At 42.4% G+C, this 18449-nt stretch overlaps 1 protein-coding gene across 1 annotated transcript in view; it reads left to right on the forward strand.

Annotated features, from left to right (window-relative positions):
- Positions 1-6648: 6648 nt before the first annotated feature.
- The window catches only part of LOC146682097 (neuronal membrane glycoprotein M6-b-like), a 29568-nt gene continuing 17767 nt past the window's right edge, over positions 6649-18449 (forward strand). The window contains exon 1 of the mRNA XM_085447838.1: positions 6649-6845. Coding sequence (XP_085303964.1) covers positions 6776-6845 — 70 coding nt within the window. The 5' untranslated portion in view covers positions 6649-6775. The remainder of the gene's footprint in view (positions 6846-18449) is intronic.

Here is an 18449-nt window from a genome sequence, read left to right on the forward strand (position 1 = left end):
GATATTATGGTCGACAGTATCGAACGCTGCACTGAGGTCTAGCAGGACAAGCACAGAGATGAGTCCACTGTCAGAGGCCATAAGAAGATCATTTGTAACCTTCACTAAAGCTGTTTCTGTGCTGTGATGAGCTCTGAAACCTGACTGAAACTCTTCAAATAAACCTCTGCAGATGATCTGTTAGCTGTTTGACAACTACTCTTTCAAGGATTTTTGATATGAAAGGAAGGTTGGAGATTGGCCTATAATTAGCTAAGACTGCTGGGTCTAGAGATGCTTTTTGAGTAAAGGTTTAACTACAGCCAGCTTGAAGGCCTGTGGTACATAGCCGATCATTAGAGATAGGTTGATCATATTTAAGATCGAAGCATTAATTAATGGCAGGACTTCTTTGAGCAGTTTTGTAGGAATGGGGTCTAAAAGACACGTTGATGGTTTGGAGGAAGTAATTATTGAAGTTAACTCAGAAAGATCAATTGGAGAAAAAGAGTCTAACTTAACATCAATGGTACTAAGAGTAGCTGTAGATAATATTACATCTGTGGGATGATTACTGGTAATTTTTTCTCTAATGATAAAAATTTTATTTGTGAAGAAGTTCATGAAGTCATTACTAGTTAACGTTAAAGGGATTGTTGGCTCACAAGAGCTCTGACTTTTTGTCAGCCTGGCTACAGTACTGAAGAGAAACCTGGGGTTGTTCTTATTTTCTTCAATCAGTGATGAATAGTAAGATGTTCTGGCTTTGCGGAGGGCTTTCTTATAAAGCAGCAAACTATTTCTCCAGGCTAAATGATGATCCTCTAAATTTGTGACACGCCATTTCCTCTCCAGATTACGAGTCATCTGCTTTAGGCTACGTGTTTGAGAATTATACCACGGAGTCAGGTACTTCTGATTAGAGACCTTAGTTTTCACAGGAGCTACAGTATCCAGAGTCGTACGTAGTGAGGAGGTGAAATTATTAACAAGATAATCGACCTCTGTTGGAGTAGCGTTCAGATAGCTGCTCTGCTCTATGTTGGTACAGGGCATTGAAGATGATAACAGTGGGTGGATTATATTCTTAAACTTAGTTACAGCGCTTTCAGAAAGATATCTATTTTGATAAAGTCTACTCTCCACCGCTGTGTAATCAATAATTGTAAATGTAAATGTTATCAGGAAATGATCAGACAGGAGAGGGTTTTCAGGAAACACTGTTAAATGTTCAGTTTCTATGTGACGAGTGATGATTGATCACTTCCTACGTGGATACAGCTTAAATCTTAACAACTTGCATTTAAACTGTTGTGCAGCTATTCTAATGGCTCTGTTAGCTCACAACACAGAAGTGGTGTGTGCCAAATGCTAATTCCGAATTAACATGCTAATGGAAAGCAAGATGATGAATAAACACAAGATATAGCTGATATTTAGTATAACTAAAGTACAGTATAAATTAAAGAACACTGACCTGTCAATGATGCTGAATGAAAGTTATTACCGGTCAAAGGAGCTTGCAAAGAAAAGCGTCTGGACTTCTTTAAGTTGCTTGAAGACGTTTCACCTTCATCCGAGAAGCTTCTTCAGTTCTAAGGTCAAATGGTGGAGAGTCCCAGATATAAACCTAGTGGGAGTTTCCCCCCACAGAGGGACAAAAGGACCCCCTGATGATCCTCTAATCACATGAGCCAAGGTGTGAAAGCGGGTGTGGGTCCCAATCAGCCAGAGTTTCGGGTGTGTTCATTGTGAAACCTGGCCCCACCTTATCATGTGATTTCCTGAGGTCAGATGGCCCAGGATGTGAGTGGGCGTTAAGGCGTCTGGGAAGGGATCTCAAAACTGGATTATAGATGGCAGAGAGTTGGTGTCGTAAGCCCCGCCTCTGTTCAAAGATGGTCGCTCACAGTGGACATAGATGCTTCTTTCACTCCTCTTTCAAACCATCTGTCCTCTCTGTCCAAAATGTGAACATTGGCATCCTCAAAGAGTGACCTGTGACCTTTAGATGCAGATGGACTGCTGAGTCTTGTCCTGTGGAGGTGGCTCTTCTGTGTTGTGCCATGCGCTTGTGAAGTGGCTGTTTGGTCTCTCCGATGTAGAGGTCTGGGCATTCCTCGCTGCACTGTACAGCATACACCACATTGTTAAGTCTGTGTTTTGGCTTAAAGAAGTCCAGACGCTTTTCTTTGCAAGCTCCTTTGACTACGATGACCTGGGTGACTGAGAACCTTCACAGACAGAAAGTTATTAACATTTCTCCTAATGGGGAAATTTAGAGTGAACTATCCAGCAGTTGTTGAGAAATTTCACAATCATCAAATTGCTCTCCTGATATTTAGACTGTAGTATTGATATTTTAACCTTTACTGGTGGTGATGAAAAACAAAGCTTGCTGAAGTCAATAGGAGTTATCCTCTGGGGATCATGAACATCTCTGGGAAAGTTCTTCTAATCCATCATGTAGTTGTACAAAGATTTCTTCTCCATAAATGTGGTTAAGGGTGCTTCCTGCTGCACTTACAGATGTGCACTCAGAAGAAGCGAAGCGTCTTGTGGGTGATTCACGCTAGACAACTTGCTTATTTATTTACACGCACTCTAACAGTGCACAAGATGATTCTTCCTCACAACAACAGGAAGCGTTCAATACACTGGCTGCATGTCATCAACAGTAGCCTTCGGCTGAGCTGGTCGTGGGAGCAGAAACGATTTTACTGATAGCACACTGAGAACTTTCATGTCATGGTTATCTCCTTGATTAGATTTTAAGTTTTGGCTGATGGGACATAGAGCCACAGCCACATGAGAAGTTTTCTAGGAACTGATAGGATCGCTAAAAGATCTCAATCACTGCAGCCTGCCGGCAGTGTTTCCCATCTCCATGGAAACAGCAGAGCCTGTATCACTCTGAGACGAGACTGCGCTGATAAAGAGGATGTGACCACCTCCAGAGTATCACGATGGTGTAGAAATATTTAGATTGAAGTCAGTTTGAAGCTGCTCATGGCTATCGTTGCAGAGGCGCTCATAGGCCCGGCGTTCTCCTTTTCTTCCTTCTTTTATTCAACATTAGCTGCACATCTGCTCCCATGAAGGAGCTGCAGTGTGCTCGTTACTGTAGTACGACCCAATTTGAGCGCCACTTTCCCTTCTGTGTCGTTCTAATGAGGGAAGACAGGCAGTCGACAGGCACTCATGCCTTTGCCTTTAATGGACTGAGAGAGTTGTGCAGGCAGATAAGAAAGTTTCTGCAGTGCTGCAGAAGCACAGAGGCTTTTTTTCAAGCTTAACAACTACTTTAAAATGACCTAGATGTTGGATATTTTCCAAAATCAGCTGTTGCATGGGTCACTTCTGAGCACGGGCTTCAAAAGTTTGCATTTTAAATATTTACTGGCGTCACTGACATTTCCCTGCATGCCCACAGAAACAAGCACACTGTTTAGGGTCCAAACTACAGTCCTAGTCTCACTCTGTTGTTAATCATTTCACAATAATACACAGAGGCACAGTTCTATACCTGACTGCCACCCCAAACACACAAACACAGTATGCATCCCTTTGATGAGTCAGTTCAGTACAAAGGAGCATGACTCTAAGGATGGCAACATGGCACAGTTGGTGCACCCTTTTCCTTTCATTTTAAATGAATTGCCATGTAATTTGGTACATGGCAATTCATCTGAAGAATATTCATTCTTCAGATCCTGCTGACTTTGGTAATCTTCCCAATTGGTTGTTTTAGTGAAATGTCTGAACAATGAATTCATGCTGTAGAACCACCAACAGATTTTAGCTGCATTTGTGAAGGTTTTGGCTCATTCTGTGACTCACACACTTAATAATGTTACACAATAATCTGTGAGGTGAAGTAAGAGAAGTTTGGAAGAACTCTGTCTTAAGAAATCCTGCTTGGAATTCCACCATAAAAAGAAACAGTTTTGTTGCGCCTTACTTGGTAGGAATTATGAGGACTCTGACTTTCTGACGTCTCTGGAACGCCAAACGGCATGTTGTGTGTGTATGCGTGTGTGTTTTTAACATCGTGCACATGTGCATGTGTGTGGCAGGGTGATCGTGAAGAGTGCCAGGAAGCACTGTATCTCATCTTGTGGACAAGTCCTTAATCTGTGTGACCCAGCAAGGGATTATGGGGGTTCTGAGAGAAAAATGGGACTTGAAGCTCACCCTTCCAGCCTGGTAACTGACAGTTTGAGTTTGTGTGACTCGGTCCTTTTGCATTTCTTCCCTCCTTTCTTCCATTTTTTTTCTTTTTGTGTCCCAACGCATGACTGTGTTTTGCTACAGATCAAATTAACTACAAAACAGAATTATACCATTTACTGATTATTCAATATCCTCATTGAATGAGCTCTCATTGTTCTATATGGACTACAGAACTGCATAGACTGTAGTGCTTGGCAACTAGTACAGCTAAGTGAAAAGGAATAATCCCCAGACTTAAACTGAAGTCATTTGGTTAATTTGACAGTGAATATAAATGGCCAACTTAAGCATAGCAGCCCAGTAATTTCACATTATGTGTCCGGAGGGAAATTTGTTTAGAAAAAAGCTTCATGTTGAGGTATTTGGATACATTTGCCAAGGTTGTTGCTGATCCTGTTTCTACTGACTTTAGTGGGAAATGCTTTGTTTTAACAAGATGATGACTTTAGCCTCAAGCTATCAGTGCTTAGTGGGCAATAAATGCAAAAATGTATTTATAAATAATCACTTGATGGTCATTAAGGTGGATTTTTTTTTTTTTTTTTTGGCTACATTGTAAAAAGAAAGAAAGAAAATTTACTGGTAATTTTCAGCCAATACATGATTTTATGGAAGTTTGCGCAAAAATGGTAATTCAGCTCATAGTTTTTCTTTCCTTTCATTTAAAATGTTTTTTGCTGATTTTTTTATTTTGTATTTCTGTGTCTAAATTCCCTTTTAAAGCTGTATCCATTCATTTTCTCTCACTTTTTAAGCAACAATGGCAAACATTTGCTGTTTCAGGTTCTCGAGCAGAACAGTTTCCTTCATGAAATTATAATGATTAACTTGTTAATTAAAAACTCCAGATGAATCATTATGGGAGCTATTCACAGCCTTTGTATCACTGTGGATTTTTTTTTTTTTTTTTTTGTGGACCACACAAAGAAATAATTATGCTCTATGATAACTACATGTTTTCGTATGGCAGAAGCTCAACTAATCATCTGGCTCCGGTGCTGAAGTGTGCTGTCATTAAAGGGAATAATACTTCTTACCAAACTCCCTTGACTCCTACATGTTTTCGTGGTGTCTCGTTGGGTGGTCATTCATTTATGCAGCAGGCTCAGGTTTCCTCGTGGTGCTTAGAGCCATTCAAATGTCAAAAAGTCAGTGTGATTGGAGACCCTCTTGCATATGGTGCAGGGCAGGGTGTTAATTTCAACCCTCAGGGTCATATATGTCACGTTAGCCATTCTGGCGTCTGATGTTTTGTTAGATGAAAACATCAGGGGCTGTTGGGGTGGGGTGGGGTGAGGGGGGATTTCCTAAACTGTTTTTGTGAGCTGAGCTTTGTCTAAAACAGGGACGCGTGGGCTCAAATTAAAATCTTATTTAAGAGGATTCGGGACAGATGGTGTCCCATTGTTTGGGGATGTGTTTATTATTAGAAAATGGGGTGAATGATGAAAACTGCACAACACACTCCCTCGACCCCCACTTTGCATAAACACCCCCACTTTGTAGGCATTTCTCTGGGATTCAAGGACCCACCTTGATCGGTTTTTCATTAGATTGTGGGAACAACTAATCAGCAGTGAAATGCAGAGGTGAACGTGTCGCTTTGTACCAGTTCGGAAGCTCTAATTGGTCAAAGATGGTTCGGTCAGAGCTCAAATGAGTTTAATTGAAGCTACTTAAACACAAGAGGAAAGCAAGAGATTGATTTTGAATGAAACATAACCATTATGCAACACACAACCGAGCGTGCTGGCTGTTAATGAGAGCTGGCTGGTTGCTCAGAAGTGTTAAAATAACTGATGTTCAATGTGAGAGAAAGCTGAAAATCAGTCACTACCCCCTTTTCCCAGCCTTCCTGCTCAGGTTCTTGCTCACTTTTATTTCACACAGTTACACTCTGTTACAGCATCTCCCTCTTTTCCCCTCTTCACTCCCTCCCTTCCTCTTTCTGCCTCTTTCCATCCTTTCCTTCCCTCCCTCATTCTCTGTTTCTCTCTTAGCTCACCAGATGGAGAGGGGGCGGTGTGTGTGTGTGTGTGTGTGTGTGTGTGTGTGTGTGTGTGTGTGGTTGTGGTTGCATGGTTACTCGTGAGTTTGCATATTGAAATCACCTGCACATTTTGTCCTTATCCAAGCAAACAATAAAACAAATCAAAATCACAGGAATCCACAGATGAAACAGTCTGACAAGATTTTATTATTATTATTAATTTTTTTTTGCAATAATATGTCACCAAAATATATTTAGAGAGTAATTTACATCATGAGGATGATTTTGGGCGCCAAAAAGGGAGTCGGCAGCCATTATTTTGGGGGCATTGTTCTGTAACACCGATGCGTGTGCATTTGCATTTCGAAACTGAATTGTTGATATAGACAGAGAGACGGTGGCGAGCTTAAACAGAGAGAAGGAGAGATAGCGGGAGAGAGAGAGGGAGGGTGTGTACGAGAGAGAGAGACGGAGAGAGAGAGAGCATCCAGTCACCAGGATAGGCTCCATCATCCACACACTGTAAGGTACAAGTGCAAGTAGCCTGCAAGGAGACTATATTCCCCTAAAATAATGGACGGGACAAAGCCTGCCATGGAGTCCAACGCAGAGGAGACTCAGGACGAGGGGCAGGAGAGCAAAGGTACGCTCAATCCGCAGCTGGCATTTGCGCGTTTTTGGCATTTTTTCCCCCTGTCTTTGGAGACATTTGCGTCTGCGCCAGCGCGAGCGGGTTTAACCTACTTGCAATGGCTTTCTCGCTTGCGCGCGACACAATAGCATGGCTTTTTTTGTTCTGCGGCCGCACACCTATTTGAGGGCGATTTGGCGACGTGGGAATATGGTGATCGAGATTATTTCGCGCGGTTTCGAGCGCAATTTAACGTCTTGGTTTGCGATTTCAAAGAATGTGTGTGCGTGGGGGGGGAGACGGATGCAGGAGGGAGACAATGAGGGGGTGGGCGGCTTGATGCGCTCGGGAAGGTTGCTCGTTCTGGTTTTATGGAGCATGCATTAATGCCAATTTGCTTTTGCGTTGCTGCACGATCGTGAGCTCATTCCTGCCTAATGAGCGGCTGATAATGGGGCCGCGCGCCGTGCACGGCTGCATTATTGTTTTCCGCCAGGTGGATCCTCCCGCCGCAGCCGCTTTGATTGTTATCGGCGGTCTCCATGAGGGCTGAACTGTCAGGAGCGCGATTAATCGAATATAGAAGAGATTCTTATTTGTTGTTGTTTTAAAAAAAATAATTAAAAAATCAGCTTTTATTAGACGAACCGGAGGCTACGAAACAATCAATGATCCTGTTGGCGCAAAAAGATGGTCGCGTCCATCATTTAGAACCCAGGCGCACTCGAAACAGAGCCTCTGTGTGATGCACGCATGCCGATTTGGACCCCTGCGCCATGCTCGTTTTTATATAATGCAATGAAAATGCAACAATGTATGTCACACCATCAGTGGTTAAAATACATTTAGACCTTTACATGCACATGGAATTAATTTACAGGCGCAAATGTGCAAACAGCCTGTCACCTGTCAAAGACAAGCAAGCAATTAGATATTTTTCCCTCAAAATCGTGCTCAAACTGTTGCTCATACTGACTCTGTGTAGGCGTTTCTTTGTGCGTCGGAGGACTCGACATCCATACAGAGTGGATGTGACTGATTTGTTTTCGTTGTGGCCTGGTAGTAAAAATCACATCCTGCAGTTTGGGGGCAGCTGAAAACAGGCCCTGGTGATTATAGACTTACTAAAATGTGAATGTGCAGCACAAACAGTCTGAGGTGTAAGTCGTAATTTAGTCAGTGATGGGTGTTTTAAAGATAAACACCTTTTTTATGTTTACACCTGGGGAAGGGTTGTGTTTCAGCTGATCAGACATCCTGCCCTTAGGCCTCCTTAGAGAGGAGGATAGGTGACACCAAGTCAGAGTGCATACGCCCGGAGGGCTTTGCACAGACACTCACCTCACAGCGCCATGCAGTGTCTTCTGCAGATTGCATTCACAGTTGTGTGTGAACCCATCTTAAAATGAAGTGTTTATGCTTGAAAACCGGCTAAAAATGACTAGATTGGAAGCAAATATTTACATTTGTACTTTTAGTATTAGATTGGATTCGGTAAGTTTGGAAGGAAATCTTTATTCCTAGTTGGAAATCAAACTAGAAGCACATTCTCTGTCAGTAAGTTTATGTGGTTTTGCTGGAACTCTATTTTATTCCTTGGTCCTGTCTCGGTGATATTGCTGGGTCACCGTTTGTCTGTGACGTAAAGTTCAAAAGTGTGGGGTGTCCCTCAACAGTAATGTTTCAAAAAGATATTACATCATCTTCTCCCAAGGCATCCTGTCACGCGCACGCCCATGTCCAATGAGAGCCTTTTGTGTGACTTCAGCTGAGAGAGTGGGCGAAGCCTCTTTAAAGGCCTCTAAAGATAGAGAGCCATATTTATAGCTATCGATAGAGCCCTTGAATTCATTAATGACTATTTTCTGAATTAGCGACATTATAACACAACTGCTTTCTCCCAGTTCTGCAGCCTCGCTGCTGTGCTCCAGGTGTGATGTTGCGCAACCAAGTCCACCTACACCAGTGGCCCAAAATAGACCAGATTGGAGGATGGCCTATTTGTTGGTGTAATCATTTGTGTGTGCCTTTGACATCTGGAATGTGACCATAAGCTTGTAGCATCCCTTAAGAAGCTGAAGACTTAAAGTTGGGGCAACAAGGCGAGCGCTGTCGTGTAAGGCGCTTGTGTCCGTGTGTGCCAGCATTTCTGAATCAGGAAGCACATGTACGAAGTTTGGAGTAAACACTTAAACAATCCCAGATGCTTGGTGTCACAGTCGGAGGCTCAAGGCAGGATTTGTGCTTAAATTGTGATGCTTGAGTTCCTATTTCTGCAGCGGATTCTTCGTGTTTAGTTTTAAACGACTGATTAAAGAACTGCTTATGTCAGCTGATTGCGGTTACATCCATTGTGGCACCGTGGGTAACAGGAAATTGTAGCAAGAGCAACAGAAAGTAGAGTTTCTTCTCTTTGTAGAGGCTTACACTTTTTTCATTGTAACATCCACTCAATGTCATGGACACATTTCGTGAAAATCTAAATGAATGCTAAGTGCTACCTAATAGAATACACCGCAAAAGCAATGGGGGCCTCCACCCCAATGGAGACAGCCACCTCCCGCCAAATAGCTTGAACAGCATCTTTGTGATAGTTCTTATTATAGCAGGCGTTTCCACCTGTACATAAAAGACAGATTTACGAAGTGTCTTAAACCTGCATTCTCTCTAACGGCCAGCAGAGGGCAGCTCTGATGGAATTCCAATTGTATAAAAGGCAAAAGGGAAACTGCCGTTTGTTGCCTTGATCTGTGACCTCAGGAAAATTTTTTCTCATGAGTTTATGGGCTCAAGCACTAATTTAAAGTTTTATTGAATACAGCACAATGCTCATTTTTTAAATTAGCCCCTTATTTCTGTCCAAAGAGATGACCAAGAAGGATATGTTTGAGTGGGTTCTACATTGTGACTGACAAGTTACTATTGAATGAGCACACAGCATCCTTCTGAGCCTGAGTTAAACCCACCCATTTCTCATCCGTTCCAAAACTATGCTAACCAAAGTCCATCTTTTATATACAGTATGTATGTCTTTAGGATCATTTCTGCGACAAACAGAGAAAAAGTGAAAACATTACAATTTAAAAATCTGTCCATAATGTAAATATTTTGAGTTTCATGCTCAAAAGTTCTGTACTTAAGAGGATGTGTAGTTAGATATAATTTTTTAAATTTCTTGCCAAAGTCAAGTCTGTCAGTTAGCGTTTAGCATGAAGACAGGAAGCAGTGAAGCAGCTGGCTTTCATGGTGTGTCTAGTTTTGGTTATTCTTAGAATATTATAAGTGAACTGAGTCATAAGTATGATATTTTAGCACATACTTTGGATTATTTCTCTTCATATTACTTGCTTCCATTAGCTACATGTTCCCTTAGCTTCAGCTCCATTAGCCAATCATGGCAAACAGAGTCTTGTTCTTAATTGAACCTTCATTGTGTCTGTCTGCAGGGTCTCTGTGTGACATTTCGCTGAGAGTAATTACAAACTGGAAAATGAACACAGAACACAGACGTGGTTTATAATCAGGGGGTGGGTGGCGGGTGGTGTTTGGGCGGGTTCGGATTGATCCTTTTGCTTGATTGCTTCCTATAATCTCTAATCTGTGCGTGTGCGTTTGTGCGTTGAGGTGCTCTGAGCTCAGATAACAAGACATCATCTGTGCTCTCTGAGGTGCAATTATATCAGATTTCATTAGGCTGAGACAGTTTGATTAGCGAAAGCAAGCATCTCTTTTTTAAAAACATTTTTTTACCTTTAATGTGACTCCCTGAAGCGGCTTTAAGCGCTTGAAAGTGCCCCTGAGCGCATTTCAACTTGCTGCTTCTGTCCTGCCCTTTGTTGTAAATGCTTGGCCTGTTCTCACACACACACACACACACACACACACACACACACACACACACACACACACCGTCCTTCCCTCTCCTGCTTGTGTGTGCGTGCAGGCCTGCTCTTACATAACCCAGTGCCGGCTCGCCGTCTTTGGTTATGATGTTCAGATCAGAACCGTAAGAGATTACATCATTGTCTGGAAGGATACAGGTTTAGTCGAATTTTCTGCATGGAAGGGCAGAGCTGCTGCTGCAGCTTCTGAAGCACAAAGCGAGTTCCTCTTAATCAGGCTTTGTTTTTTATTTTTTTTGCTTTCTGCTGTCTTACCCGCATCTGCATTTAAAAATTCTGAATCTTACAAGACTCTCGCGCTAAAGCAGACTGAAGGGTCTGCATGTCTTTGTGAATTTCAAAACGCTCCTTTTCTTGCCTAGAATCCAGGCCAGCGAGAATCTCTCCAGATTTGACAGCTCATTTTAGGAAAAAATAAAATTTATTTTAAATCAAATCAATTCACTTCAATCCTTTCACTCTTATTTTGAAAGTTCTGTTTCCGCTAAACAACCAGTCCTGGCCCTTCCTGTCACATGTTTCCTAGAGAATCTCTCGCCCCATGGTCGACAGACTCCAGAGCAACCATAACTAGTTTTCTTTCTGCTCTAGGAGTCTTCTTTGAGCTGAAAAGTCAGTCTAAGCAGGCCCTGCTGCAGGTAGAGAGCTGCTTTGCTGCACTAAGCTCATCCAGGATGCAGTAAGAACTGGTTTCTAAGACCATCGACCGGGCATCCAATCAGAGACTGTGTGATACTGCAAATTTTTTGTATGGATCCGGCACCAAGTAAAGGCAGTGCCAGTAATGCCAATTTGCTCATTTTTAACACATTTTTACATCACAAAAGTAACAATCTGAAAATGTGCTTCAGTTTTATTCATAAAGTGACAGCAAGGTTGCACAAAGAGGAAAATAACCACTGTGAGGTGTGATGACATCCTGGCCTTATACGTGTATATATTTGGGGGGGGCAGACAGGGGTCACTGGAGAAAAAAAGCTTCAGCGCTACAGTCCAGCTGAGCCCAGGCTGACACCTTGAATTTAAAGGCCAACCTCTGTTTGATGATCCTCAATCAGGTGAGGCGGCGGTGAGGAGCCGGGCGGGGCTGTTCTCCCTGCTGACATTTGGTTTGTGCTTCTCGTGAATATCGGGGTAGTTTCTCTCCCCAGCTGTCTTTACTACATCTCGATCAAGCTATTCTTTAATGTCATATTAAAAAGTTTGGGCTCCTCTCTTGACCTCTCATTTTTTATTTGTGTGTGGATGTAAAGCACCAACAGAGGATTTATTTGCCAAGTAAATATACGTCCAATGGAGATTTTTGCTCCTTTTTTGAAGGAGCATGCCGCCTGTGTTCAGTCTTTTTCTGGCTTGTAATCCACTTTACAGACCAAATCAAAGCTCTGCTGCCACACACACACACACACACCCACACATACACATAAATCTTAAGAAGCTTCCTCTCCACACTTGTGAAGGAGTAAGATTTACCAGAAAGCCACTCATTATTCAGCGCTTATATTTGTCTTCAGGGCAGGAAACTGGTAAATTCATCACTCGGCCTACACGCATTTATCTTCAGCGGCTTTGTGGAGCATCCCAATATTTTTCTCTCTTGCAAAGTAGAAATTAGATAAAGTTCAGGTCACGATATACCAAAGTTACATTGATATGAATATTTTTTGAGACGTGTTGGTGTAAGCCATGCTTACAGGTGCTGCTTCCTTTATCGGTGCTTTGACACAGTGTTTCAGTCACCATTAAACTGGGAGCTGACACCTAACAGTCCGGCCAAATGCAAACCTCGCTCTTTCTCTCACACACCCACGTCTACTCGAATGCACAGACTCGCCTGAGCTGGAATCGGTCTCCTACTCGACTTTGTTACAAACAGCCTCCTCTCACTAAGGCTTTTACTCCCTTCACTTGCTTTTTATGGCAGACAAAAAAGAAAAAAGCTCCCACACATCAACTATATGTAGTTATGTCCTTGTGAACTTTTAATCTGTTTGTTCATCAATGCCAAAAATATTATATGAACCTGTAACACCAACTGCATCATATTTAATATGAATTTTTGAGACCTCTACATCATCAGTATGACTTTATTTTTTTATAACCAGACACATTTAGAGCCACTGAAGTAGCAAAAATTATACTAATTCAAACTTGTACATGCAAGTTGGCAGTTAATGTCTTTTATTTTAAATTTGTCAGAAAGTTCAGTAAATGCGCAAGTTTATTTCATAGTTCAGGCTTTACAGGGTTAAAACAAGGACAAGTTACATTAATAGTGATTCAAGGCTTTATTTATTTATATAGATAAGCATCAAAGACAAATAAGAAAAACTTAAGAAGTATAGTTTGTCTTTTAAAAAGTGAAATCTTATTTGCTAGTGCCTTAAACCTTAATTCTTTCTAATGGCCAGCAGGGGGCGACTCCTCTGGTTGCAAAAAGAATAGAAGTGCATGGGAAGATGACTCTTTTTCCCACTTGATTTAATGTCACAGCAGGAATGTTCCTTATGGGGTTATGGTCTCTATCACCAGTTTAAACTCTGTATTTGGCGACACATGAAAATATGGTCCCATTTTAGTCAAATAGACAATATCGCAGCATTTGCTTTCAGATCGGGCTACCGTGTGATTCTCTGTCACAGAAGCGTCCTGTGTGCTTCGTTTCTCAGTCAGATCCTCTCAAGATAGTCAAAGATGCCAAAGTTGAGGCTTCAAAATATCCATAAATGGATGATTTTACATGCATTTTTATGTAGCTGGTGATTTGCTGTGCTATCAGGTCAATGTTGCATGCAAGGAATCAGCAAAACTAAAGGAAAATCTTTTTTTTTCTGTGCAAAACACAAACTACACTTGTGATTCTGTCTTTACATGCTTTAAAAATCCCTCTGACAAATCTGACCCCACGTGCTCTGGCATCTTCACTGTTCCCACCGATTAATTTGTCATTAATTTTTTTTCTGCTTCTCTCCTCTGCTTCTTCTGTCTCCTCTCTTCTCCTCTTTGTCTTGTCCTTTTCCCTCTCTCTCATTCCCACATTTACACTAATGCGCACACACCCTTCGCCTATCCTCCTCCCGCCCCGGAGGTGTGTGAGGTTGTGGGAGCATGTGAAAGCCGTCACACAGAGAGAGGCTCATGTGTTCCTCATTTGAAGCCATTTGCCCAAAGCATGCTGTCAGCCTCCATCTGGATATGTGTGTGTGTGTCTGTGTGTGCGCTTGTATTTGTTTACGTGTCAATGACCAGGAGTGGTTGAGGGGAATGTCTGTGTCAGTGCTTCGCTTGCACTAAAGGAAAAGCTCTATTTTTGGACACACATGTGGGCGAGACCGTGTGGTGCACCATTGTGCTCTTACTCTCGGTCCCTGCACTGTGGTCACATTTTTTTTATTTGGCTCTGATCTCTGTGTGTACACACAAAACAAGGACTATGTCGTGTTAGAGTGCCTTGCTATTTATTGTCTGCATGAAAGCGCGCTGCACTGAGGAAACTCCCTTTAAAAGAGCCTTTTGTTTCTCACCTTAAAAGGAATCTTTGTATTCGCTGCGTCACAAAGGAGTTTTAAAAAGAAAGCATGGTGTTTTACAACATGTCAACAGAGTTTTGATATTGTTAGTTTAATTTCACTTGGTTTCTGGAGTGGGTTAACTCATTTCAGCTTAGTTTTTATTGTGTGACTTACAGTGGCAGGTCCAGTCTTTTTAATTATTAAAATATGGACATCAGGTGATTTAGGAGATTTTTCTACATCAGCATGTAAATTTGCCCAAAATGACTAAACTAAACTTGAGAATGTGCCATAATTTCATTCAGCTAATCATATGACAGCAAGTTAATGCATTCAGAAACAGTTAACATGACTATGAAGTTAGCACTTGGGGGAAGGTGATTTATGTGGCTTTGAGCGTGGTTGGTGCCAGACAGGCTGGTCTGAGTATTTCAGAAACTGCTGATCTGGTGAGATTTTCCCACAAAACCTCTCTGGGGTTTATGGCCAGAAAAAGAGAGAATATCCAGTGAGCAGCAGGTGTCTGGATGAAAATGTCTTGTTGATGCCAGAGGTCAGAGGGCAATGGCCAGACTGCTTCAAGCTGATTGGAAGGCAACAGGTAACTCAAATAGCCACTTGTTACAACCAAGGCATGCAGAAGAGCATGCTGGGTGTCACTCCTAAAAACAGATGTTTGGAAAAATGTTGGCTGGTCTGATGACTTTCAAATTTTGCTGCAGCATTCAGATGGTAGGATCAGAATTTGGCATAAACAAGCATGGAGCCGTCCTCCCATGTGTGTCATAAAATTGGTCATCAGACAGTTTGTCTGCAACTATTCTGTAAACTGGTCTTTTAAGTAAATGCCATGTTTGCTTCCTAAAATGGATCTTGGGAGTCACAGTTAAATTTCTTGCCCCAAAAACCTGTACGGAAAACCCTAAAATTCATTATCATCATCATCATGGTTGCACTGGTTTTGTTGTTCCGACTGCATCTTGAATATTATGTTTTTCATGGTGATGTTTGACAGTATACATCCTACCATTCTTAGCTTTTCTTCTTACTCTAAAGTACGCTACCTACCTCGCATTAAATACCTTGTTATCCCCCAGAACTTCCCTGGATGAGGTCCTACTAGGGCCAGTTCTTCCACAAACACCAGTTCAGTTCAATTTTAGTTAACCAGCACCAAATCAGAACAACAGTTGCTTCAAGGCGCTTTATATTTTAAAGTAAAGATCCTACAATAATAGATAGAAAACCCCAACAATCACACGACCCTCTATGAGCAAACACTTGAAGCAGTGAGTGGCAGCCAGCTGGTACAATTGGTCTGAGATGAGGGGTCAAAAGACAGACTGTGAAAGAGAACCACAGATTAATTATAATGAATGAATGAATGCAAAGTGGTGTGTAAATATTAGTGAAGGTGCAGGCCTTTCTAAGACAGCTAGCTACTTCCTACTGTGGAAGACGGACCTCTTAGCTCGCATTAGCCTCACAATCATGCCAACATTAACCAACATTATCCGCTAATTCTAACATTCTGAGGACTAAATTAAAAACAAAATTACACCCAAACTGCTGATGTCTATAACTGTGTTGCCCTAGCAAGAAGCAACAGATTGCTAGAATTTGGAAACACATACCCCTGCTAGTGCAAAAAAACTGTAATCTGAACACATCACCCTCCAACGCTGCATCTATGTTTGAATCCCAGACTGCAGTGAGTGTATGACTAGCAGCAAGTGGCAGGTTGGCGCAGCATGTCTTGTTCCTGAGTGATGCCAACCTCCTCTGGCCCCCGTCCATCACCCACTGATGTCCAATCTGCTTCTCTCATCCATACCTAATAAAATTCCTGACGCCGATTAGCGCTTGTGATCATTAGCCACAGCTGACATCAACAAGTGACTCGCCGGAGTTACGTGTAGGTCATTCTGTGGCTCGATTTCAGGCAAGAGTCTCAGTCCTGCTTTTTTATGTACGATTCATCTCGTAGCCTTTTCTTTTTATATGTATAAGAGATGTAACTATGTGAAGTCAGCCACCGCAGAACGTGCTTTTGTGTTATACTAAATGAGACTTGTAGCTCATGTTTTAAAGTTCATGCTCAGTGGTGCCTTTGTGCCACACACAAAGACTTAACGTGCAGAGTCCCTGAGGCGGCTGAAAGTGAATCTCCATGATCACATCGAGTTGGAGGAGAGGCGAATGGGCCAGGGGAGGGCCACTGACTTCTTTGACGTCTCAGGGAAAGTGACATTAGCCAAGTTGGTTGCGTAACCGCTGAGCCATTCACTCCAATGGCACCGCACTTCTGGCCAGAGGGGCCATTTTACATTTTGGTGGAACAAGACTCAAAGTAATAGCTTTGACTGCGCTCCACTGAGCCAGCAGACGGTGGCTCAGGACAGGTGACCCTGCCTCTGCATACGAGACGATAGGAGACAATGGAGAGCGGTTTAAGTAGTTTTCACACAGGGTATGAGGTCAGTGAACTATCTGCCATCAGGCTTTAAATCGTGTCACTGCACGCTTAAGGCAGGTGCTTTTAAATGAACTCCTTTAGTGCTGTGCATGTTAATTGCACTCGCCTCATTATGCCAAATAGCCCCAGAGGAATACAGTGTTCTTTCATCATATTGTGCGATGAAACGCTCCAAATGACGTGACTGCCTGAAGATAAATCAGGGGTCCTAAACTTCATGCTGCTCATTATTTTTGTCCCCTTTTTGGAAGCGTCAGTGTCAACCGTGGTGGTTTGGATGCAAACTGGCAACAAGCTGATTTTGACAGTTTGTGTGTTTTGCTCTACATCTGTGTGAGCATCCGCTCTCATGTGCGCCCCATCTGTGTAGGCATTTCTGTAGAATTTATTTTAACATGGGTAAGTGTGTTTGCTATGTGTGTCTTGGGACTTGCTTCTCCCTCTCTCTCCCAGCTGGCAGCATTTAGCTCAGATTGACTGCTGAAAGAGAGAGAGAGCTTTGCAGGGGAATGAACACGGCACAGATCAGCAGGATAAAAAAGTATTGATCACGCAGCGGAGTGCCGAGAACGGGATTTGAGCGTCGTACGTTCCATCAAGCTCAGTTACGCCAGGGCAGATGCTGACCCTGTGGCCCTTCGTAATTCTGCAAAATCAGCCAAGGGTTTCTCACAAACACAAGATTTGGGTCAGTTATGTACCGTGGGAAATAAAACAGCAAAAAAAAACCCCAGCATGTCCTTTTAATCAGCTACAAGCTGGTATATTCCTCAGAACAGAAATCAAAAGATCAGAAACTATCTCCAACATCAGGAACTTATCATTCCTTTGAACTAAATGCAAATGCTTGTGAGGAGTCCACACTTTCCACATATGAAAGTTCATGTCCTTCTCAGTTGAACGTACTCAGACATCTTCTGGGTAAGTCCATTAACGCACAATGATTAAGCCAGTTGCATATTTTGTTTTTCTGCAAACATGACCTGATGTGACCAAGTCATCGGGATGCTGAAAAGAAAAAAACAAAAATGAAAGATGTCTAATAGTTGCTCTACCACACACAGGTGATATGTAACTTCTTGCTAATTTAAGACGAAACCCCTCATCAGAAAAGCCCTATCCATCCATTTTCCAGTTCAGAGCTGCAGGGGAGCTGGAGTCCACCCCAGCTGTCAAGGGGTGGAAAGACGGGTTGCCAGTCTGACAGACATTTATGCTCACCCAATTTAGAAACACCACTTGACCCACACATGTTTTTGGACTGTGGGAGGAAGCTAGAGGATTTGTGCCCACAAAAGCACAGAGAGAACATGCAACCTCAACACGGAAAGCCCAGCCTGGGGTTGAAACCAGGACCTGTTTGCTTTGGCAGTGGCTCTAACCACCACACACTTAAACTCTGTTGCACTGACAGGATGGTACATTTGTCAAGGTTCTGACACTGATTTGTTCACGGAAACAAATGTTTTCTTTTGAGCAATAAGTGAAACTTTTTGAGTGAATTACAGGCTTTTTGCGGGCAAACCATTATGTGCTGCTTTGTTTCTTATTGTTCTGAAAAGCGACCGAAAACAACTTCAAAGTGTCGTTTGACAGATGGAGGCAAAATGAGGAGAAAATCGAAAGAAAATAAAACAAAATGAGTATTCTCGTGTTGTTTCTTTGCACAGAACGGTCTGCAGAAGACACATCTGACGAATCATGCAGATACAGCAACTGTGCATGT

Source organism: Copadichromis virginalis, linkage group LG23, assembly GCF_057382275.1.
Source record: "Copadichromis virginalis isolate Kocher_CV1m ecotype Utaka linkage group LG23, C_Virginalis_male_GT1.1, whole genome shotgun sequence".
Classification (NCBI taxonomy): domain Eukaryota; kingdom Metazoa; phylum Chordata; class Actinopteri; order Cichliformes; family Cichlidae; genus Copadichromis; species Copadichromis virginalis.